At 39.0% G+C, this 26,044-nt stretch overlaps 1 protein-coding gene across 4 annotated transcripts in view; it reads left to right on the forward strand.

Moving 5' to 3' along the window:
* The window catches only part of BCKDHB (branched chain keto acid dehydrogenase E1 subunit beta), a 331,336-nt gene that overhangs the window by 249,010 nt on the left and 56,282 nt on the right, over nucleotides 1-26,044 (forward strand). For 3 of the 4 annotated variants that reach the window (XM_086316300.1, XM_086316302.1, XM_086316303.1), the window contains 2 exons: nucleotides 16,386-16,532; nucleotides 18,329-18,608. The exons of the other annotated variant lie outside the window; for it this stretch is intronic. In XM_086316300.1, the coding sequence (XP_086172426.1) occupies nucleotides 16,386-16,526 (141 nt within the window). In that variant the 3' untranslated portion in view covers nucleotides 16,527-16,532; nucleotides 18,329-18,608. Of the gene's footprint in view, nucleotides 1-16,385; nucleotides 16,533-18,328; nucleotides 18,609-26,044 lie in introns of those variants that run through there. 4 annotated transcript variants of the gene reach the window in all.

Below are 26,044 nucleotides of genomic sequence, written 5' to 3' on the forward strand. Positions count from 1 at the left end.
AAGCTATCAGAACCGCCTGTCACTGTCTCCCTGCCAGGGCCGGTCTGTTGGCCATCTGACCATCTGGCCCCCTTCCCTTCTCATTTCTCTGTTGTCTGTCTTTGGGTGTGGACTCTCCCCATTCCTGTTTTGTGAGCTGGTGGGGCTGCTCCTGGTTCCTCATGGTTTTCAAATGTGGCCCCCTTAGGAAACCCCTCCCTGAGCACATGCAGCTTGCTAACTGTTACAGACCTCTGCCTGCTCCCCTTCTTTTTTTTTTTTTTAATTAATTAATTTATTTTTAGCCATCCTGGATCTTCATTGCTGACTGGGCTTTTCTCTAGTTGCAGCGAGCAGGGGCTACTCTCTAGTTAGGGTGTGTGGGCTTCTCATTGCAGTGGCTTCTTCTGCTGCGGGGCACCAGCTCTAGGCATGGAGCCTTCGGTAGTTGAGGCTCCCAGGCTCAAGTGCTCAGGCTCAGTTTTTGTGGTGCACGGGCTTAGTTGCCCCGCAGCATGTGGGATCTTCCTGGATCTGGGATCGAACCTGTGTCTCCTGCATTAGCAGGTGGATTCTTTACCACTGTGCCTGCTCCTTTCCTAACTCTTCCTCATACCTATTTATCCCACTGGAACCCAAAACTCTCTGGAGGTAGGCTCTGAAATGTTTGATTGATGAATGATGGAATGCATTAATTAAACAAATTTCTTTGGCTATGCAGTCTTGCTGCATGCAGGCATTCTCTCATTGTGGTGGGCTGGGGTCACTCTCTAGCTGTGATGCATAGGCTTTCATTGCAGCAGCTTCTTTTGTTGCAGAGCTTGGATTCTAGGCACGGGGGCTCTAGTTGTGATGCATGGGCCTACTTGCCCCACGGCTTGTGAGATTCTAGTTCCTGGACCAGGGATTGAACCCATGTCCCCTGCATTGGCAGATGGATTTTAAGCACTGGACCACCAGAGAAGTCCAAATGCATGAATTAAAAAAAAAAAATCAATATCAAAGTCCCCAAAGCTCCTTGAAAATCGGTACTTGAACTGAATTTGAAAAGTGATCTGTGTGATGGTAGCAGGGGATAGTTGTTATAAAGTAGTCAGTTTGGGGACTTCCCTGATGGCCCAGTGGTTAGGGTGCTGGGCTTCCACTGCAGGAGACATGGGTTCGATCCCTAGTCAGGGAATTAAGAGCTTGTATCCCTCATGCCATGCAACTTGGGCAAAAGGAAAAAAAAAAGTTTTGGAATGGCAGTGGGCCTGTGTATGTCTGCACCGGGCTGGAAGGGAAATGAGGATAAAGAAGAATAAGCTCTGGGGAGCCAGGAAAAACTTCAAACCTAGGGAGGGACCCAGTTTCAGTGGCAGCAGTGTGGCATCTGGTGGGTGAGTAAGAAGGTTCCGTTTGAATCGCTGAGTGAAAATCTCCACACCCCACTTACTGTCTTGTTGATTTTTCTGCCTCTTCTGTGACTAGGCTTCTTGACACCCCAGAGTGAGACAGAACAGAAGTAAAAACTGGGATGGTTGGATTAGCCGATATTTACAGATGCCTACTCTGTGTCACACGTTGTACCTCTGTGACTGTGGGCTGTAAAAACCAGCATTCAGGGTGCTTTGCGGTGGTGGTTTTGCCAGCATAAAAGGATTCACATTTTAAAGATTTAGCTATGATGCTTGAGCCCTTGAAGATAAATAATTATCTCCTTACATAGGAGTGGGTTGCATGTAACTTCATAAATGTGATCAATTTAGGTAATTACCTTGCACCGTAATAATTGTGTGTCTGGAGACAACCACAGATAAGAAACAGAACTGATGAAGTGTGTGCTTCTTCTCTGAAACTTCCAAGAGCTGCTTGGAAGCCTGTGTTGCTTTCTTGCTCCCAGTGTTGCTTTTGACACGGCATATGCGCTCTGGAAATCTGATTTTCTTCTCCTGCCTAGACCTCCACACATAACCCACTCCAGCTGTAACATGCTGAGATTACTTATGCCATAGATTTGACCATGTTTTAAAATGGAACTGGAATGTAATGGCTGACTTCACTATTTTTTGCATTTATTTACAAAGCTGCATTCTGGGGAAATAATTCAGTCAGCAAAGAAGATACTGTTTTAGCATCAAGAGTGGTCATTTCAGACTTGAAACTAGTTCTTGTTGTTATCTCCACAGAAAAGGAAACTGTGTGCGTGTGTGTGTTTGTTTTTTCAGAATATTAGTGTTCAGGGCTGTTGCTTATTGATAGGATCAGAGTGGTTGCCATAGCAATCGAACAGCCTCTGGAGGGAGTGTGGTCATGGCCTTAACACTTCCGGCATCCCACCCAGTTTGGAGACAGCCCCTCTGAAAAGAATTTCCTTTCATGGAAATTGCGTTACTGAAATAAAAAGAGTTGAAGAGTTGAATTTCTGTAGCTCAGATGTGTCCATAGGTCTGTGTTGCACACTTACTGTGTTAAAAAGAAAAGCATTTATTAGTTGTGTGAATGCACAAACGAGACCTAGAAGGACACATCAAAGTGTAAACCGCTTGTGAGGAAGGAAGACTTCGTTGTTTTGCTTCTTGTGTTTTACCCATGTTAACTTTTAAGAAGCAAGTGTTCTTTTAAAAACCTTTTTTTTTTAAAAAAAAAAACATTTATAACAAACACAGGATATGGGATTTCCTTCAGGAATGAACTTCAATCTATTGCATGTTCTTTATTTCCTAAACAGGCTCTCAAACACCCAAAGCCACCTTTCCTCTTTTTCACGTGAGCTACAGAGCTGGAAAGCCATTTCAGCAAGATGCTGATCAGATGCTTTTATCAATATTTGGGGTTTCTGGCGTTTCTGTGAGTGTTCTCAGGTAGAAGAAACTCTCGGCATGTCGCAATCTGCCCAAGCTGTGCTGGGCGAAACAAGTGACTTAATACTCGCATACAATCCTCATATAACTGTAACAGAAACCAGCAATCGTTGGGTCTGCCTCCGAAATTGCTCGCAGGGCAGATTGATGTGTGAACACTGTATTTACAGGACCAAAACCCCACCACATTTGTTCTGCAGCTGTGTTTAACGGTTATCAGTTTGGCGCGCGGCATGATTGTTTTGGAGCAAGAATAGACGCTTCAGATTTCCTTTTGGCAATTCCGGAGTCCCTGAAATACCTACTGCTGAAGTGAATCATACGAACTTAATTAGATTTGCTACATCATTAGCATTTGAGGAAACCTAAGGAAAATCCTTGTGGGTTGGTGATTTGCAAGGTCGCATAGAAGCGCACTAATTGAAAACGATGACGTTCTAATGTAGCATAACCCAGATATATTCTCTACATAAATCATGTTTTAATCCAGCTGTCAAAGCGATACTTTCCCAGGGATGCCCAAATTGCTTGCCTCAGACCACAGGGACCTCTCCGCTTCCACACAGGAGATGGACCCCTCTGCGCACGGCCAGCTCTACTTGAGGACACGTATTATGTGTGTATGACAAGCTTTACACCTAGAGTGAGCGCTCCCGGCTATTTAATCAACATCCAGGGCCAGCTATGTAGACTGTGCCAATTACCACTAATTGAAGCTGGCAGACCCCATACCACATTTACATTTGCATTTTAACTTGAAGATGAACTTCATTGCAATGTCTGGTCTGTTGTTTTCACCAGAGGAAAAGAGTTTTACTTTTCTTCTCAACAGACATTTCTTTAAATGCTCCAGAAATTTTCTTCTGTAGTTTTAGAGTTGTACAAAGTGACTTAATCGTGGAGAAGAGCCATAAGTATTTACTGTGAGGAGAGGATTACATTTCATATTCCAGCTTAAGTCTAGGATACAATTTGTAGCCGATGTTTACTGAAACAGTTTTTGCAATCTATCAAGAAGCCGTCGCATTCTTTATCCAATGACTTAGTTACCTTAAGTTCATCTAGACGCTGTCAGCGATAAGGAAATAAATGAAAGCAAGCAAATTTAATTTCCTGGTGAAGCACTTTAATGATACGTGTATTTTTTGGAACTTTTGGAAGAAGAAACTTTAGACGTATAGCCTACTGTGGACTGAACATTCAGTTTTTCCTAAGAATGTAGGATCAGCTTCAGAACCCCAAAGTGGCAGCTTGTGCCCTAAAGTCAAGCAAGCTGCTGACAGTTAACTAGAAACAAGTTCCAGTCTGGTCCCCACTGCCCCGTGAGACTCTAAAACATTCAAAACATACATCTGAGCTTGTCTTTCTGTAACTCTAAGAGATCCATCTATTTCACATCACCCCCCACCCCGACAAAGGCCCTAAACTGCTAAGCTTTTTATTAAAATTGAAAAAAAAAAATCTTGATCAGATTTGACATAAACAAGCCGACAGTTCCACCAGTTTCTCTTTCCCAGGTATAATGGTAGCACTGGCTACACATTTTCCTTGTATCCAAGCAAGACTCTCTCGCCCACTTTTAAAGTCTTTTGCAGCTGCACCCAAGGGTAAGCACGCCAGCTGGTTCAGATACCACCAGAGCTTGCATGCACTTACGTGACCTCGTTTACCTCACTTAACCTTCGCCAGCCTTAGCGCCTCACTTGCTACTGCCACCTAGATTGTTGAAAGGATTACATAATTACACTTGTTTATTATTAAAGACTATCTCTTGGTTTCTATTTTGTAAATCTCTGGCTTCTTCCGTGCTCTGCCCACACGTTACATGCTCCTTTTCCTGACCCAGAGGACATGTCGACAAACAACATTTCTTCCCTGTGGCCTCCGTATTGCTTCTTAGGATATCCATCATGTGTTGACTAAAGATAAAATTATCTGTTTGTGTCTGTGTGGGCTTGCGTGCATTGTTACCTGTGCTATGTGACAAATAGGGACTCTCCTGTGATCTCTTTGGGGGATCAATGCTGTGTGTTTTAGCGTGGTGCCTAGTTGAGGGACCTGACTGAAGTTTTATACAGCTCAGATTCAAATAAGGAGATTAAAACATAGCAAGTAAATGCTCTGGTTATATTCCAGATAAAATATGTGAATATCACCCATTTATAGGAAATGTATAAATGTAGTTCATAAAAAATGCATTAGTGAACAGTGTCTCTGGGCATTTCTAATATTAAATTTTTGTGCTTAACTCTAAAAGTAACCAGAAGCAGGTCTCCGCTACTAACTACCTTTCACTGTGGTATCTGTGGTTTAATCAGGCTCATTAGAAATTTATCCACTCTGAGCATGCAATACAAGTTTTGTGAGAATCAGCATACAGTTTATACAAAATTTGAAGTAGAAAAGGAGGGCATGTGTATTATCCCCCTAATTCTCAAATAGCTCTGGATTCTTGAAATTCTAACTGTATGCAAATACATAGACTTTCAACCAGGAAAACGTCTTTGTAAGAAATATTAACCAACTTTAAAGGTAGAAACATACATATGTAAACACAGTAAATAGGAAAATGTATTTTGGATTCTGTATGATGTTTTTATTGGTTGCAGACCATAATTACAACAGCTAGATTTACTTTATGAGTAGATTAAACTCATCAGTTGGCAAAAGTTATCTGCATATCAATAATGAGCGCTCTTACAAGCCTTTTTCTTTACTCAGGTCAGAGACTCCTTCCCAAAACTTGTTTGCTTGGTTAATTTATTCAATTACTCAAAGCTTGAGAATGTTACTGCAACTGGGCTCCAATTAACAAGTTTGGGGATAAAATCTCCCTAATAATTGATGGTAGCCTAAAACATTTGTTTCTGTGCTTTTCTTATTAAAATCGCAGTGATCTGGTGAACAGAATTAAACTGCTGAAAAATAACTTGCTCTGATTTATTCATTCAGCAAAACCAACCTTAAAGGCTGTGTTGCTATGACACCTAAGATTAACTTTAAAAAAAAAGTAGGTTTAATTTCAGTGGAAACATTGACACATCTCTTTTGGCATTATGTAGATAAAGTTGATTTTCCCCTTTTCCTTAACTTTGTATTTGCATTTAGCAAGTTGTTTTAGCATTCTTTTAAACATAAACTAAAACATAAACTAGAAATTTAACACGAAGAATAAGAAAAAGCAGTAAAGAAGAACGCATTATAACAGGAGTATCATTTGTAAGATAGCAAATATTTTAGAACCTCTCCTTTTTATTTTAAATCCAGCTTCTTAAACCTTTTAGAAAGATGGTGTCAAATAGGCAGAAATCACTCTATTTTAGTAGTTTCATTTTATAATTAGTGTTGAAACTTAAAAAACAGGTTGCAAAATTGGGACACTGACAGGTCCTACTAGAAATTTTCTGAGTGCAGGTTCGATCCCCCAGATTTGAAAAGAATATATTTTCTACATCACGAAGCAAAAGAATCATCAGGTCACTTTAGCCAGAATTGATTTCTGCCTGCCGAGCACCATTTGGTGGAGTGAGAATGCTATACAAAGAATTTTGTTGCAAAACAAGCAGAAAAATTGAACGCTTTGTAGGATCATCAAAAGTTGCTTTACAAGAGTAATTTAAATTTCCTAGTGCCAAGCAAAGCAAAAGTCCTACCTTACAGAGGGCGATTTGTTCATGAGACGACCCAGTGCTGCTAGTCGCTTATGTTTATCATTATGCATTCACATTCTAGGGAAATTCCACTTTCAAACTTTGCTGCTGTGTGGATGCTTTCTTCTATAGGAAGAATTTTGAACTATAAAATTTGAGAAGCTTTAGCGTCTGTGGAAACTTGAGAGCATTGCCTTTTTTTTTTCCCTCTCTCTATTGAATGTAAAGTGTTTTAACAAAAGCGGTGTAGGCACAGTACATAGTAAATGTCCAAATTTGCCCATAGTATATCTCAAAAGAATTTAGACTTCTAACTTTTTAAACCTCAGAACATCATTGAAGATGGATTGCAGCAAATCAATAGACTGTGTTGCAGGAAGATTTAATGAAGAAATTATTATAAATGGTGAGGCTGCTTCAGGTCATAGCTTAAGAGTATATCTGGGGGAAAGTTTGAAAACAGAACCAAACCAAAGTGGTTTGGATGGGATGCCAAGTTTTACCTTTGTGATTGCTAATTTAGTGTTTATGAAAGATTAAAAGGACAATATTTGTGAAATATTTGGTATAGTCCCTGGGCCAAAATGAGCACTGTGTACTTTTTTAAAAAGCAAATTCAGATAAGATTATAAATCATAGAAAGTTTTCACTTGCTTTCACTTCTTTCCTATTTTAAAATAGAGAAATTTACAAAAGTATCATTTGGAGGGAAAAAAGGCAGTTTCTATTATATAACAAATTATTGATTTTAATGTTAAATTTTTATTTTAAAATTTGCTCTACCTCAGTTTCTACAATAATATAGAGTTAATGCACTGAGATTCATAGATAACTTTATATTAACATTTTTATATTCTAATAGAGCTATTGAATTTGAACCATGAATCATTTCTATATATATCTTAATATCATTCAACCTTGTATTAGGTAGCTAGACTGTATCCAGTTTAAATCAGAAATTATATTTCTGTCTAACTTCAGAAAAGAAGCTTCCATTTGAAAAATGGAGTTTGAATTTCAGTGAATATCCTAATTTAGAATTCAGTTCCATTCTTTGTTATTATTAAAGTCAGCAGACATTGAAGGTGTTCTAATAAAGTTAATAGAGATCTTAGCTTTTAATATAGTCAAGGTTGTGATTTTAAATGAAAGCTTTGCTGAAATAATTGGGATTGAGTGTAATGTTTTAGGTGCTATAGAAATCTGGATGAAATTATATTATTCATATACTGTCTTATTTAGTTATATTGGTTCAACTGTGTTTTAAAAGTGAGAGACATCATATCAACCAGTGTTTGTTGAATGCATCTCATGTGAGTAGTATTAGAAAAGTAAAATAAAAAGCTGTATTAATGGGAAGCATCCTGTTAGTTTGGAGGTAGATTAGGGACTCTGCTGTCTGTGAAGAATAAATTTCACAGGTCTATTTCATAGGTCTGTACAGAAAATTGGTATAGACGTAAAATGTATATTTTAAGCTCCGTTTTAAAAATGTGATACTTTCTGTTTAAACCATTAACTTAAATGAAACCTACTTCATTTTGCGTTAGTAAAGTTGTATTTATTTAATCCAGGAGTGAAATTAACTTGCAGTCGCTGGCATAGTACCTTCACAGGTTTCTGTGACTCATTTGTCATTCAAGACTCCAGCATCATTTTTTTCTCTGCTGCTGAAACTGTCTTGACTATGGGCATATTTTCATGGTAGATTAAATCTACATGTATTAATAACAAATATTCTCTGATAGTATTTGGAAGCCAGGTGATGTCTCACCTTACATAAATAACTAGAACTAATCAACCTAAAGTCAACACGTAAGTCTCTAAGTTCATGGACTTCCAAGCTATCAAATATGTCTCATTTTGGTATATTAATTTAGTTTTTCTCATATTTTTTTTAGTTTAACTCTTGTGCTGCTCATTATGATCCCTAGACAATGTATTGCATTTAGAAGAAAGTATCCTTAATTTAATTTCAAGTAACCATTGAGAAAACTGATTTTTAAATGACTTTAAGGTCCAGGTTACATCACATAAACATTATTGCTAATAATTAAACTAACAGGGATTAAATGGTATTGGAATTTAGGTTTTAAACTTCACAAAACACTTAAAGCTATTTCTTAACGTTTTCCCCTGAAGAAGAAATGATAACTCTATGATCTATATGTCTTGTTCAGTACTTTTCACATGTATAGCTTATTTTACCCTCACCCCAACCTGCTCTTAGAAACAAAATATGTTCTCCTTGTTTAAATGTGTTGTGGTGACAAAATGTTTATGTGATGTAACCTGGACCTTAAAGTCATTTAAAAATCAATTTTGTCAATGGTTGCTTGACATTAAATTGTGGAATACTGCTTCTCATTGTTCCAAGGAAGAACATAATATCCAGGTTTATGAGATAACCCTGTAGGCAGTGTACTTTGACTTGGATATGTTTCTCATTGCAGTGACCTGCATGTCTACCTTTCCATTAAATGTTTAGGAAAATTAATTGAATAGTTTTTCAGGAAAGTGAAAGGAACTCTTCATTTTGTAATCAGCTGTAAGAAAGTAGAAACATGTATGCAAGACCTAAATTTTTCTTATCACACTTTGAACTTCACAACTTTCTGGCTCAAGATACTTTGTAGTCTTACACAGTGGGCATATCCAGCTTTCTGTCATTAGAAGGACTGAATAAAAATTATTCCAAGGTTGCTCTTAGAAAGAAATGTGAGTCTGAAATTGCCTTGAATTAAAAAAACCGAAAGCCAAACGATTGCTTTAAAAATAAATCAAATGATATTATACGGTCTTTATTCTTGACTGTTTTTTAAAGTGTTTGTGCCTTGATTACATTCACTTTATCTGTTGGGCACATTTTCACATGGAACCTTCCAGTACCTGACTGACAGGCTGCTTTTCTACAGTAATGCTTGGAAATTACGTTCTTTTGCGGGGTGCGGGGGGATTTTTCAACCATTTCCAGAGTTTCTGACTTAACCCGTCATCTGGCCACGCTTAATCTGTCCTCCTAGGCCCAGGAACTGAAGGGTGTAGGTTCCCTGCTCCCCACCAGGGGGCAGCACCAGATCCCGTCTTTCACTGGGTGCAGCCTGGTTCCTTCAGTAACCTCAGTGGTCCCCACCCTCCTTCCTCATAGAGCACTGAAACTTGTTTTGGTATTTTCTTACATTTTTTAAGGCTTAGTAAGTGTCCAATAAATGGTAGCTATCGGTCACTGAGCTATGATGGATATTACATCTCAATCTGTTTGACGGTTCTGTGTACCCGACTCTTTATCTTCAATGATGATTTGAGCTATTTCTGATACCTTGTGTTTATTATCACTCGAAAATTTTTAAGAGGAGAACAAAACCTAGCAATTATTAGGTCAATTGTACTTCAAAAACAAACTTACAGAAAAAGAGATCAGATTTGTGGTTACCAGGGGCAGGAGGATGGGGCGGTGGGAGAATTGAATGAAGATGGTCAGAAGACACAAACTTCCAGTTTTAAAATAATTAAGTACTAGGGATGCCATGACCAACATGATAAATGCAACTATAAACAACACTGCTGTTTGTTATACATGAATGCTGTTAAGAATTAATCCGAAGAGTTCTCTCACAAGGAAAAGTTTTTTTTTCCTATTTTGTCAAATTTGTGTCTAGATGAGATGATGGATATTCATTAAACTGACTGGGATAATCATTTCATGATGTACCTAAGTCAAATCACTATGCAGTACACCTTAAACTTACACAGTGCTGTATGTCTATCATATCTCAGTAAAACTAGAAGGAGGAAAAAAGCAACAAACCACTACAATTATTGAGCACTGTGCTGAGTCAGGAATGCAGAGCAGGTACTTCTCATGGGCTGCGGCCCAAGCTAGGGAGGCCAAGAGGCAAGGTAACAGCAGAGTATAAACACAACAGGCACAGAATTTTTAATACTTTTGCTGTTGAGTAAACAGAGCATTAGAAAGATTAAATCCTAGTAGAACAAAGATTCCCTTCAGATAGAGTTCCAAATTACATGCTGTATCAATTATATTGTATAGCCTTGCCATGAAAACAACAAAAAGATTTGTTGGGAGTGACCACAGCTGCAGTGCGGAATGCCTGAGACTGATTTCAGTGATGTAACCGCTGTGATACGGTGACAGGAGAATTTATGGCTGGGTGTCCATAAAACTTTCATGGGGAAGTGAGGTTAACGTTGAGACATTTTGAGCGATCCCATGAAAGCCGTAACATAAATGTATTTACATGCACATATAATAACATGTAACCTGTGTTATATTTATGAAAAATATATGAATAAATGCAATACTCAATTTTTTGTGTGATGAGGACTATTAAGATCTACTCTCTTAGCAACTTGCAAAGATGCAATGCAGTATTAATATAGTTACAATTAAGTACATTTAATTTTTAAAACCTATCAATATTTTATCTTAAGACAACCATGAATCCTATTTTATTAATTTTTATTTGCCTTAAAAATTTACAGAATCTCTGTCCTCTGCAATTTCTGCAGAAATACTTAAATTTTTATTTTGTTTTGATACAGAAGATAGGCAGATAAATGCCCTTGCCTGCAGCTACAACTTTTATGATTTGAAACTGTTATTTCACATGCTTTGCTTCCTTTTCTGGTTATAACATGCATAGCAACCCAGATGGCTAGTATGTAAACAATTTGAGTTATGCTTTTTAAAATCATTTAGGATAGCCTAGGAGTTTCCTGATGCCCAGGACCGTGCGTTTTTTGCTGCGTGTGTTACCGTCATGCTTAGTTAGCTTTTTCACGTGTCTTAACCTCTGCCTTCCTTTATGTATGAGACAAGTTTCTTAGACTCAATTTAACCCTCTTAAGGCTCTCTTGTGAAACTTTAATCCCAGCCTGCCTCCTGTTTATTCATTTATTTGTTTTCCTGTTGTTGCTGTTCTCAGTAGTTGTGCCTCAAAATTTGCAGAATGAAGGTAGTCAGGTTTGAATCCTGTCTTGGCTCTGAATGTAGCTCTTCAACCTTGGGCAAGTTCCTTCACCTGGTTTGCTCATCTGTGAAATGGAATATCACACCTACCTCATAGGTTTGTTGAAATGTTTAAATGAGATAAGATAGAACTCATTTACATCAGAAGTACTTGTTACCATTGTTATGGTTAACGTACTTTGGAAAGAAAATTTTCATACTTACAGAAAGACATATTCAGAAGTAAATACCATGTACTGGAGTTTCATGCAAGGGTCTTCTGGAAGAAATGTCTGTTTTTCTCAAAGCATCTGAGTATTACGTGAAAGCACATCCCACAAGCACAGCATATGCACGTGTTAACTGCCTGATAACATTAGGGCTTGCTTTCGTCCTTTTCACTGGATCCAAGGTGAAACTTTGGATCGTGACTAGCTGGAGGAAAGTTTCTCTTGGCACCTGCCTGGGCTCTCTCCTGTTGCCCCTGGTTACCTGTTCCACTGTGATCTGCTTTGGAACCTCACCATCCCATCTGTCATTGTTCCGTGTCAGTTGAGCCAGTCCACATACAGGCTCTCCAGGAAGAGAGACCAGAAACTGGTACTTCTCATCTCAGCCCCAGCGATGGAAACGACCTGTAATCCTCTCGACAGCCCCGCGAGTTAGGGAGTTATTCATTCCTAACATTATGTGGATTACTATTTTGGAATAAAAAAATCATTACAGTTTGAAAAGTATGAGTGTACTTATGGAAAAGAAGAATATGATGAATCTAGAGTATCTTGCGGAGAAGGCAATGGCACCCCACTCCAGTACTCTTGCCTGGAAAATCCCATGGACAGAGGAGCCTGGTAGGCTGCAGTCCATGGGGTCGCTAGGAGTCGGACACGACTGAGCGACTTCACTTTCACTTTTCACTTTCATGCATTGGAGAAGGAAATGGCAACCCACTCCAATGTTCTTGCCTGGAGAATCCCGGGGACGGAGAGCCTGGTGGGCTGCTATCTATGGGATCGCACAGAGTTGGACATGACTGAAGTGACTTAGCAGCAGCAGCAGCAGCAGCAGCAGAGTATCTTGAAAATTCAGAGCTTATGGTTGCTATAGTTATGGTGTCATAATGTATTTAATGAAGAGAGATATACTTTGTGTGGGATTAATCTGGCCCATTGATCTACACATCTGCCAGTGAGTTTCAAATATTCTTTTTCTGCATATGTGTGTACAGCTTCAATATGGAAAATAAACTGAGCTTGAAAAAGAATGCTTATTTTGATCGTTGACCAGAAAAACATATAGTCACATATAAATCATTTGTATGTGAACTAGTTCAGTGGGAAGTAACTGTATAGCAGCTTGACCCAAACATCTTATTTCCAGTCTCTTTAAAAGAAAGTTTTAACACAAATCCGTAGAAGAGATTTGCCTCTTTAATGTACTTTAGTTAGCAAAGCTTTAAAATTTCATACTGTTTCCATCAGTTAAGATATATCTTTATAAAGTGGTAAAGAATCCTCTTGCCAATGCAGGAGATATAAGAGACTTGGATTTGATCCCTGGATTGGGAAAGATCCCCTGGAACAGGGCATGGCAACCCATTCCAGTATTCTTGCCTGGAGACTCCCATGGACAGAGGAGCCTGGTGGGCTACAGTCCATGGCGTCACAAAGACTTGGACACAACTGAAGTGAGTAGCGCACACACACACACACACACCTTTATAAAACTGAATCATATATTCTTGAATTACCTTCTGTGATTTTTTTTTTTAATTTTATTTTTAAACTTTACATAATTGTATTAGTTTTGCCAAATATCAAAATGAATCGGCCACAGGTATACATGTGTTCCCCATCCCGAACCCTCCTCCCTCCTCCCTCCCCATACCCTCCCTCTGGGCCGTCCTAGTGCACCAGCCCCAAGCATCCAGCATCGTGCATCGAACCTGGACTGGCAACTCGTTTCCTACATGATATTTTACATGTTTCATTGCCATTCTCCCAAATCTTCCCACCCTCTCCCTCTCCCACAGAGTCCATAAAACTGTTCTATACATCAGTGTCTCTTTTGCTGTCTCGTACACCGGGTTATTGTTACCCTCTTTCTAAATTCCATATATATGCGTTAGTATACTGTATTTATGTTTTTCCTTCTGGCTTACTTCACTCTGTATAATAGGCTCCAGTTTCATCCACCTCATTAGAACTGATTCAAATGTATTCTTTTTAATGGCTGAGTAATACTCCATTGTGTATATGTACCACAGCTTTCTTATCCATTCATCTGCTGATGGGCATCTAGGTTGCTTCCATGTCTTGGCTATTATAAACAGTGCTGCGATGAACATTGGGGTACACGTGTCTCTTTCCCTTCTGGTTTCCTCAGTGTGTATGCCCAGCAGTGGGGTTGCTGGATCAAAGGGAACCCTCTTACACTGTTGGTGGGAATGCAAACTAGTACAGCCACTATGGAGAACAGTGTGGAGATTCCTTAAAAAACTGGAAATAGAACTGCCTTCTGTGATTTTTATATCTTATATATTTATATATAGTACTTTATAACCATTTTAATTCCACATACCTAACAGTAATTGTTTCCAAATTAAGAAAATGCTATGTGTAAAATCACAAATTTGTGTAACATAAAATGGGAACTTTTATTCTCATAAAATGATTCTTCTTTTTACTCTTTTGTATCAGTGCCAGTTAATTACAAAAGTAATCACTCAGTTGCTAAATTGTGTCCGACTCTTTGCAACCCTGTGGACTGTAGCCCACCAGGCACCTCTGTCCATGGGATTTCTCAGTCAAGAATACTGGAGTGGATTCCCATTCCCTTCTCCAGGGGATCTTCCTGACCCAGGGATCAAACCTGTGTCTCCTGCTTGGCATGTGGATTCTTTACCACTGTGCCCCCTGGAAAGCCCACAAAAGTAATACTGTGTCATAAAAGCTTCAGCAGTACGTATAATGTACACGTGGAGTCTATTGTCCCCTCCTTGTCTCTCCTAACCTCCAAGGGTGACCACTGTTGACAGTTCAAGGGCGACCTCACAGACCTTTTTCTATGCCCCTGAAAACATGTAGATGTATTTCTATAGAGTGATTCTTACAATCCTGCAGAATTAGAAGCATTGTTATTTGAAAAAAAAAAAAAAGTTTGGTGATGTTTGTCTTTCTGCTAAAAAGAGTGGTTTTCACAAACACTGGAGCATCATTTTATCATAAACCAGCTTTCTAGGGAACTAGTTCGAAAGAATAATATTTTATAACATGTGTAAAATCAAGGGTATTTAAGTGAAATGCTTTGCCCTGGCTTTTCTGTATTTTGCAGTACCCAGTGGATAGTTTGTTTATGAAGAATGTAGTATTCAGGGGAAGTAGAAAAACAGCTCATGTCAACTAAAGTAATAAACTGAGTTAATCCCAAGTTGACAATTAAATCCCTTTAAAATTACTTATTTCAGTCAAGAAGCAGTCTACCCAGTGTGTCATCTCTTTTGAGCTTATTAGTAGTGGAATTTCTTAGGTGATTCTTCAAACCCTATGTCTGCAATGTTCTCAAGTTATTGATGAGGATTTTCTGTTGGAAAAGCCAACACAATTTGTTGTTTGATGCTTTTTAAAAAACATTTATTTTTATTTTTTTAACACCAAAAACATTTTGTATTGGGGTATAGCCGATTAACAAGCTGGGACACTTTTGGGGGAACAGTAAAGGGACTCAGCCATACATATACATGTATCCATTCTCCCCAAACCCCCTCCCGTCTAGGCAGGCACGTAACGCTGAGCAGAGTTCCATGTGCTATACAATAGAGCTTTGTTCCTTCTCCATTTTAAATATACCAGTGTGTACATAACCTTCCCAGAGTCCTTAAGTATCCTTTCTCCCTGGCAACCATGAGTTCATTTCTGTCTGTGAGTCTCTTTCTGTTTTGTAAGTTCATTTGTATCACTTCTTTTTAGATTCCACATATAAGCAATGTCATATGATGGTGTTTGATGCTTTAAGTCGCAGTGGTTTTGGGGTGCAGGGAGAGTGTAAGGGAGCTGACCCTTTCTGCCCGGATGCCCTTGTCACTGGAAGAAATATATACAGGAGATAGGGACAGCGCATCAGCACTACTTCATTCAAAGCTTTCTGCTCAAGTGAAAATGTAAAAATACAGTTAGTGAAATAGAAGAAAATGTGGACCTTTTCAAGGCATTTGTGACACAAAGCAGTGTAGAAAGTGGATACATAAAAACCAAAGGTTTGATTTCAGGTAATAGCTGGGAATGGTAATTTCATTTTCCTAAGAATAGTCTAATCATGTATCTCTTTTTAGTTTTTTTTAACTCTCTAAAAATTTTATTTTTAAGTTTGAATTTGTCACTTGAATATTTTTTTTTCTTGAAGATAACTTTCTACAGGTTTCCTGTGATTGAGATCTTACATTTTTTAAGTTAATTAATTTGCTTTTTTATTGATGTGCACTACAGTCCACTGGGTTACAAAGAGTTGGACATGATTGAAGCAACTTAGCACACATGCGTACTTATGAAAGTAACACGTTTATGGTATATAAAATTTGAAAAATGCAAGAAACAAGAGAAGACACATACCATCACTCATTTCAAGCTGCAGAGTTTACTGTGAGCATTTGTCATGATTTTGTCATACATTACATTTATATTTGTAGAATGACCTGTTAGATATGATCACATTTTGTCTTAAGCAACAGATATGTATGTAGGCGTAAAATGCACATACATATATGAAAACATATCTTCAGTAAAACTTGGATAAGGCTAAACATACTGTGTGTTACCTCCTTTTTTCACCTGCTTTTTTCGCATTATAATATACATAACTATTTTAATGCCATTGTATTTGGAAGCGAAATGTTTCATTTCTGTGAATAAGAAGTTCTTGAAGTCAACCATCTGGATTCTTCTGCAGGAAGAATGTTTCCTGAACCTGGAAGCTCCTATATCAAGGGTGTGTGGGTACGACACACCGTTCCCTCACATTTTTGAACCGTTCTACATCCCAGACAAGTGGAAGTGCTATGATGCCCTTCGAAAAATGATCAACTATTAACCACGGGTAAGTCTGCCCTGTGTTTTAAGAAAGCTAGTGAGCGCCCCTGACATTCATGTCCGGTTGACCAAGAAACAGCTGTTATCACTGTGTTATCTTTTCATAAATGGCAACTTCCAGAACAAAGTATGGATTTCAGGAAAAAAAATTAACTTATGATAGTATGTTTATATTTTATTTAATAGAAACATATCAAGCATATGCATTATCTGATTTCTAGAAAACAGATATATTCATATGTTACCATTGAATAATTATGGGATGAACTTGCCGTCTGCCATGACTCTAAATATACCTTACCTCGTTTTTCCGACTTTTACCATCATTTCTGTATATTTTTATCAGCAATTTAAACCATTTGTGAATAGAGGTAATTTCTGTTATATAAAGATAACCTTAAGCACCATTCATTTGGACCCCAGCTGTTTAAACTATATGGTGTGATCCATAGCATTCTGAAATTTGCCTTTATATTCTCTTGAAAGATAGGTTTGTTGAGCAGGAAACCTATTTATTATGTATAAAGGAAACTGTTGCTTAAAAAAAAAAAGAGAGAAAAATCCAGGACCACTACCATTTCCAGAACCTTTCTTGGCTAGTGAATGATTTAAAATGGGGGATAATGCATGATATTTATTCATTGTGATTTTCTAGGTCATGCTTTTCTGTCCCTCCAGCAGTGTTATTCTAGCAAAAAATGAAAAACTTTTAAGTTAGTTTTCAGGGTTTTAATACAGAAGATGCTATCAATGATACACTGATTTATCTGATCTCTAGCATCCAGTGTTCTTGCCTGGAGAATCCCAGGGACGGGGGAGCCTGGTGGGCTGCCGTCTATGGGGTCGCACAGAGTCGGACACGACTGAAGCGACTTAGCAGCAGCAGCAGCAGCATTTTTGAAATGGTTCAAAATGTGTAGCTAGGGATTAAATGCTTTACATTTTAATATCTAGGTTGTCCAAATAATAATATTATTAATACATTTTGAAGAGCCATGATCTTTGAAAGGAAAAGTGAGAATGGGCTTAATATAATAAAGCCCATATATTTTAAGATTAGAAAATACTATGATTCTTAAATTCTGTGTGTGGGCAGTAAATCAGCTCACCTCAAACCAGAGAAAGAGATACCTTTACATGTGGGCATATAGAGAAAATAATGCCTTCTCTGCCACTGGGATCCCCACCTTTTTTTGTAGTTCTATTCTGAGGATCCTGGGGAAGGGAATGGCTACCCGCTCTAGTATTCTTGCCTGGAGAATCCCAAGGACAGAGAAGCCCAGCAGGCTACAGTCCATGGGGTCACAAAGAGTCGGACACGACTCAGCAACTAACACATTCTGAGGATGTTGTCATAGGTGTCAGTAGGGCGAGCAGTTTCCATGCCGCGGAATTCTCTCAGCCGTGCAGAGGCAGACGGTAGACACTGTGTCTGATCCTAATGTCTGTGAGCGCACCTGGCGGCAGCAGTCTCGCTCAGGTCTGGGGGAGGACTTCCTCAGTTCTATGTGCATCTGTTCCTTCTGTGGACCATCCATTATGGACGGTCCAGGTAATAACGTGCAGCTCTGTGCCTTGTCGCAATTTTTAAAGTAATATTTAGGTGCTGATTTTAAATTTGAGTATGTGTTTCTTTTTAAACCTAAAAAAAAAGTGTAGACCTTTCATGAAATTATGATAAGACTGCTCTTCTATGCTAAAAATTAAAAGTGGCCTTAAAGAAAGTAGTCATGTAATTGAGAAAATCTGTGTTTAATTCACGGTGGCCAGAATGTCTGTAATTGTTATTGATTTCTTTTGCAGAAAAACTGGAAGATTATGACTAGATATGGAAATATTTTTCTCAATTTTTTTATATTCCTTCTTCTTGAAAATAGAGTTTTTATGCAATGAACCGACTTGGATATTGGCTGAAAAATCATGAATTAATTATTGTATTCACACATATGAATTGATCATTTCCATTGAGTGTTTCAGATTCATTTTTAAAAACAGTCCCCATGTAGGCTTATAAATTTCATTCAATTATGTCTGTAAATACTGGATGTAGGACACTATTCAATAAAGCAAAAATCAGATTGTCTTCAGTGTGCATCTTTTTTTTCCATTTAGTTAAAAAACTTTTGTGGAAGAGTGAGAGTCCTAGTAACTTGTTAATTAAATCTGAATGAAAGTGAAATGTTCAGAAATGTTGATTTTTCAACTTTACTGTATTTGGTTTCGTTCTTTACGGCTAAGATGGTTGTATGTTGGCAAAACTTCTGGAATGTTTTTCCTTTTCTTCCGTCTCATTCCGACAAGGTGATATAGTAAGGGGAACTCACTTTTTCTCCTGCACGTAGCGAGGCAGGATCGTCCTTGCTCCCTCGCTTCCTTTTTTGGGAGATGGACATCCTCGGCCTGTCTTTTGTTACAAAATCACCAAGCTTTCGTTTTCTTTTGGTTTTGGCCCTGATGTTGCAAAGCAAATATTTTTTTTCCACATCCTTTATATTATGATGCAGCTAAAAAGAAAAACAACATTAACAGCTACGAAAGGAGGAAGCCTCCTTGCTGAGGGCTTTCTCAGGGCCCCTTGTTTCCGTCTGTATCTTTCCTGCCCTTCACCATAGCTCAGAGGGGCCTCACAGCAGCATCAGGGACCCCTTTGCAGAGCCCTCACCCCCAGCCCTGTCCCCAAGGGCTGCCTTCCCTCCCATTTACCCTAGAAGAGCTGCTCCTCACCAGTTCCAGTGGAAAGATCCCTGCCTTCCTCCTCCAAAAAGCAGAGAAATAACATCATATAATGTTTTCCCTACTCTAAGAACACTGGGGAAAAAATGGACTTTTTTTAATGATTGCAAATGTATATGTTACTTTAAACTGCAATTTAAAAGTTGTGTTCTGTTTCTTTTTATCAAATATTTGGAGGAGGATATGGAAAGTGACATTTGCAGACTGCCAGCAACTTGGAGGAAAGTAAAGGCACATTGGAACAGATTCTAGAGAGCAGGGGCTAAAATAAAGAAGCAAAGCGTTCGTTAGGGGTGAAAATAAAGCCCTGTCCTTGGTTTAAAAGTAGAAATACCTGTGTCGTATAAGACAGGAAAAGATGTACTTGTCAGTGAGAAGTTTGGAAGATTTAGGGAATCCATTTGACTGACAGTTCAGGACATTCTGAGTTGAGGGTGCCAAAACTCAGTATGAACCTTGGCTTTGTCCTTCACTCTCCACCGAGTCTCCGAGCTTCTTTGCAGGGAGCTTTGTGCTCTCGTGGCCAGTCCAGCAGAACAGAGAATGTGAGCTGGTCGTCCATGTCTTGGCCAATCATGTTTTTTTGTAGAACGTCTTTTAGTTGCACTTATTCTTTTAGTTGATATTATTTATGATTTCAGTTGAAGTTACTTGTTTTATTGCCATTGGTATCCTTTTTAATACTATTTTTAAAATTCATTTGTTATTGTAAGAATTTTCCCTTAGCTCTTTTAAAATTATTTTCTTTGATTCTGCTTCCCTCCTCCAGTTAGCCCTGCAGTGCCCACCAGTAAATGACCCCTTCCCTCCAAAATAAACAGCTTACAGTTCATGTTAAACTCAGTCTGTGGCATGTGGTGTACATGTACATCTTCATAATTGTCTTAAATACACTTTTTTTTTAACATGAAACAAACTGTTGTTCCATATTTTAAAAATAAGAAAATAGAAATGCGAAGACACTAAAAAGGTGTTAAAGGAATTCCCAACTCCATACTACTCCCAGCTTTAGGATAAAGTCTGCTCCATGTGACAACATGAATGTACAGTCAGTGTAATCTTCTATAGTTTCAATTATCCAGTTCCTTCAAGGGCTTCCCTGGTGACTCAGTGGTAAAAGAACCTGCCTGCAATGCAAGAGACCTGGGTTTGATCCCTGGGTCAGGAAGATCCTCTGGAGAAGGAAATGGCTGCCTAGGCCAGTATTCTTGCCTGGCGAATCCCCATGGATAGAGGAGCCTGGTAGGCTACCGTCCATGGGGTCGCAGAGTTGGACACGACTGAGCCACTAACACTTTAGGAAAAAAAAAATACCACATTCATGTTCTATACAATCGATAGATGTCATCCAGGCTAAATAAAGATTAGGGGGAGAAAATGAGGCATAGGAGCAAGACAGTGACCTCATTTAAGTGCCTAAAATTTAAGTCACAGAAGCTAAAATCTCTTGTGGGGTCCCCTGAAGATGTCCCACGGGGCATCCACGCTCAGTCTCATGAAGCCTCCTTCCCGTCAGCCTGCCCGTGTTGGGCTCGTGTGGCTTCTGGCTGCTTGGCCTTCCCGCCTCCACTTCTAGTAACAGCATTGCTGTTTGTTTAGAGAACTCCCTCTTCCAATGCATGTGGCTCTGCGGGGGCTGCCAATCCCAGAGCATCCAGACCAGCCACAGAGATGGCCCTGGCCCAGGCTTGATGGGTACCACAGATCAGAAAGTCGGGTTACTCATGCAAAAGCACAGCTTAATGGGTCTCAGCCTAACCTTGTCAACGACGCTAAATTCTAAGTTCTCCCACTTTAACCTGCCCCTTGTACACTAGGGATAGAATCAGTACGTGTACACCCAGGCACACAGCCCTGCCTTAGCAGAGATGCTTGGCTGATGGGGTGAGGAACATGACCTCAAAGCATCAAATTGGAATTTCTAGAGAAACGTGAGGTTTGGAGACTCTGATATGTTTTCTTCAGTTCAGTCGCTCAGTCGTGTCTGACTCTTTGCGACCCCATGAATCGCAGCATGCCAGGCCTCCCTGTCCATCACCATCTCCCGGAGTTCACTCAAACTCATGTCCGTTGAGTCGGTGATGCCATCCAGCCATCTCATCCTCTGTCATCCCCTTCTCCTCCTGCCCCCAATCCCTCCCAGCATCAGAGTCTTTTCCAATGAGTCAACTCTCCACATGAGGTGGCCAAAGTACTGGAGTTTCAGCTTTAGCATCATTCTTTCCAAAGAACACCCAGGGCTTAGGCCATTGAATTTGGAAAGTAAAAGGAAACATTCATATAGGGGCAAAAATTTGGAAACCCTGACACCTGATGTGAAAGTGAAAGTCGCTCAGTTGTGTCCAGCTCTTTGCGACCAAATAGACTATACAGTCCATGGAATTCTCCAGGCCAGGATACTGGAGTGGGTAGCTGTTCCCTTCTCCAGGGGATCGTCCCAACCCAGGAATCGAACCCAGGTCTCCCACATTGCAGATGGATTCTTTTCCGAGCTGAGCCACAAGGGAAGACACTGATACATCCCTGAATATGATAATTAAATATATTTACCAGGATAATGAGAAATAAAATTAGGACAAGAATGAGGCAGTCATAGGTGGAAAAGACTAGAAGTGAAAATGGAAACAAGCTAGATGAAAAGATATACATCAATAATTGTCATAAGTACACCATTTTTTTTTCTCCTTGGCCCAGCCACATGACTTATGGGATTTTTGTTTCCCAGTCAGGGATTGAACATGGGCCCTTAGCAGTGAGATTGCAGAGCTTAACTACTGGACTTCCCAGGGAATTCCCATAAACGCACTTTTTATGGGTAACAAACATCTTATATTTGACAAAAGGAATATATCACAGTGAAAATATAAGTTAAAATTCTTTACATTCTAAATGCATACTATTAAAATAGCTTATAAATGCAAAGACTGTGAATAGAACGATTGTAGAAGGCTTTGTCACTCTGCTTTTAATTTGATAGGTGAGGTAGACAAGAAGAAATAAATGGTTAAGTCAATAGAAATATATTTTAAACATTGTATCTTCAAAAACAGAATAGATTGCCTTTTAGCCTATAAACAGTGGTTTAAAAAATTGACCATATACTGTATTAAGGCACAAAGAAAAATAAAAGTAAGTTCCTCAAAAAAAAAAAGAATCAAAGGTACCACATCCCACTGAGAAATAAAAAAGCACCTAGCCAAGTAACTGGAACCAAGAAGGAAAACGATTACAGCATAATTAGAACGTAAGATCACTGATGTGCTTCAGCCAAAATTTTACTTAGTGGTAAATTCATAAACTTTTAAGTCGTAAAAAAAAAAATAACTGAAAATACAGGGATGCAGAATAAAGACACACAGACGAATGAAAAGAATAATAAGGTTAAAAGCAGAACGTTTCCAAATAAGAAAAATAAAACCATAAAAGGTGTTTTTTTTTGGCAAAAATGAAAGTTTTTCTTTCATTTTATAATGTCTATTTCCTACAAAGATGGAAGTTTTTATGTATTTACGTGGCGCTAGTGGTAAAGAACCTGCCTGCCAGTGCCGGAGCCACAAGAAACATGGGTTTGATCCCTGGGTCAGGAAGATCCCCTAGAGGAGGGCATGGCAACCCACTCCAGTATTCTTGCCTGGAGAATCCCATGGGCAAAGGAGTCGGGTGGGCTACAGTCCATAGGGCTGCAAAGAGTCAGAAGCAACTGAACATGCATGCATGCACGAATAAAAGAAAATAAAGGCTACATAATGGCTGTTCCTATATCAGTTAATAATTCCCAGGGTCCTTTGTTTGAGGATAGGAAAAAATTTGGCCAAACCTAATTGTTTATCCAAAGTATTGATAAGCAAAGATCTTTGTTATTACAATATTTTATTCCATCATTTTAATAAAATAATTATTAAGGTCTTGTTTTCCCAAGTCCTTCAGTTTCTTGCTGTGGCCTACTTCACTACTATAAATATTATGGTAACTATGAATTTTCATAAGATACAGTGACTGTTGTTGAAGAACTTTTGATCAGTCAATCTAAGAAAGAACTGGAAAATTTTATTCAAGTCAAATTTGAGAATTATAAACCAGGAAGAGCATCTCAGAAATCTCTGAGAACTGTTGTGGGGATGATTCCCCAGTGATTCAGGTGGTAAAGAATCTGCCTGCAATGCAGGAGGCCTGGGTTTTATCCCTGGGTCGGGAAGATCCCCCTGGAGAAGGGACTGGCAACCCACTCCAGTATTCTTGAATGGAAAATCCCATGGACAGAAGAGACTTGGTGGGCTACAGTCCATGGGGTCAAAAAGAGTCTTAACTGTTCTGCCCATTGGAAGTAAAGGCACAGTTGTATCAGTTTTTTGAGGCAGAGGGCTGTACATTAAATGATGTATTATTGAAAGGTACACAATTCAGATCTAAGTGTCATTATGGCCCCTACAATACCAAGAAGGAATGCTGTCTTTAAGACATTGTCTTAGGGACTTCACTAGTGGTCTGGTGGTTAAGAACCTGCCTTGCAGTGCAGAGGATGGGGGTTCTATCCTTGGTTGGGAAATTAAGATCCCAGACGCAGAGCTACTGAGCTCCGTGTGCACCGCAACTAGAGAGTCTGAGCACTGCAATAAAGATCCTGAGTGCTGCAGTTAAGACCTGATGCAGCCAAATAAGTAATTTTTTTTTTTAAGTTGTCTTGATGCTAGGAGAATTTTGCTCTTTATGGTTGAGCAACATTTCTCCCGATGGGAAAGGTTTGGTTGATTCAAAACGCAGATTAACAATGCACAGTGGAGGAAGAAAGGTCAAAGGGCAAAGAACATTTTGATGTTTAAACTTTTCTTGTCTTGCCATACAATATGAATTTTGTTTCATGTTATAAAGAATTAGAATAATTCTTAAACAATTTTTTTTGATCATTTGGAACATCTACCTAATTATTATCCTGGCGGTTTTCCCCTTGCATTCCCAATTTTTTAAAGTTGAAGTATAGTTGATTGACAATGTTGTATTAATTTCTGCTGTAAAGTGATTCAGTTATATGTGTGTGTGTGCATGTGCATGCTAAGAGCTTTAGTTGTGTCTGACCCTTTGCGACCCCATGGACTACAGTCCACTATGCCCGTCTGTCCATGGGGTTCTCCAGGCAAAGACACTGAAGTGGGTTGCCATTTCCTCCTCCTGTATATATATATGTATATATATTTTTTTAATATATACATTCTCTTTTAATATTCTTTTTCATTGTGGTTTCTCATAAGATACTGAATATAGTTCCCTGTGCTACGCACAGTAGGACTTTGTTATTTATCCATTCTAGACATAAAAGCTTACATCTGCTAACCCCAGCCTCCCACTTCACCCTTCTTCCAGCACCCTCCCCAGTGGCAACCACAAGCCGCCCTCTATGTCCATGAGTCTATTTCTGTTTTGTAGATAGGTTCATTTGTGTCCTATTTTAGATTCCACATGTTTTACTGGTTCCACAAGGCAGGGAGCTTTGGTCTGTTTATTGCAATTCTGCAATGCCTGGAGTGGTCCTGGTCTACAGAGGCTCTCAATGTGCTGCTGAACAAACCGATGAAAGGAAATGCAGCTCTATACCTAAATCGGACCTATACCTGAAAAGCACTTAGGTGAAACTCTCTTTGAGAAGTATAGACATTTAAAGTAATATATTGATAGTGTTTGATGTTTTATGCCAGTTGATATTCCAAACCATCAGAGACATGGGGTTATGTTTCCTTTCTTAAGGCATTTCAGGAATAGAAGCTATCTTTCCGGTAGGGCTTGACCTCAAAAGTCCTCAAGAGATGAGCATTGTTTCTATATTTTTAGGTTCATTTCTTCAGCTAGATTTCAAAACTGTGCATTTTTTAAGGGGATCTAAGATAATATTGTATATTAAAATGTATCTGTGAATGGACAAACCAGAATAGAATGCTCATTCAAAACTGTTCCTTTGAGGGTGATGAGATTTTGTTCATCTCTGTTCTTACAGTCACAAATGGAGAAACAGCCTGGTTCAGAGTTATTGTCCTAATGGCCCCATCTGTGCTGTTCCCCTTTCTGGTTGGTCTACAAACTCAGAACTGGGTCAAGGGTAGGACACCATCTCCTTGGCCACAATGACTGGTGGAGGAAGGTGACCCAAACTAACCAATCCAAGCCCTTTTCAGGGTTTTTCAAACAAGCAAACAGATCTGGGACGATATTATTCTGGAAGGACCTACTGCTGCCTTCCTTGTGGAGGAAGGCCATCTTTATCCAAGAAAGAAAGAAACCAAAGTACCAAGCAAAGATGCTATACAAGATGGGGTCAGTCATGCCCACGGGGATCGACCAGCTCCACTGTTGCCGTGCACAGCCTCAACTCCCTTTCACTCTGTGAAGAACCACCCCAGGATCCTTCAACTTACTTTGTTCCACGTTCTCTTTCTGTTGCTTGCAAGTAGAAACATCCTAATTCAGTAATTCTAATGCTTTGGAATACATTCTGTTTGAAAGAAGAAAGTCCACATGTTTTTAATACAATATACTTGGGGAAAACCTTCCACCCTTGGGACTAGTCTGTGTATCATGCTTGATTTTTTTCTTATCTACAACATGCAAATTAGATGCAGATATTGTTGTATTAGTATAAAGTATCTTAGCCATAAAATAAATGAATTCAGGCTTCCAGCCTGAAAGTTGAACACTGGTAACCTTCCCTTAGGCCAAGAAAACCAGCAGTTCCAGAGCATCTGTCTTTGGGAAGCCTTACTTTTGGAAGCTTATTCATATAAAATTCTTTGCTGAAGT

The sequence above is a fragment of the Bos grunniens genome, chromosome 9 (assembly GCF_055505025.1).
Source record: "Bos grunniens cultivar Pamir isolate PY7600 chromosome 9, Bosgru_T2T1.0, whole genome shotgun sequence".
Classification (NCBI taxonomy): domain Eukaryota; kingdom Metazoa; phylum Chordata; class Mammalia; order Artiodactyla; family Bovidae; genus Bos; species Bos grunniens.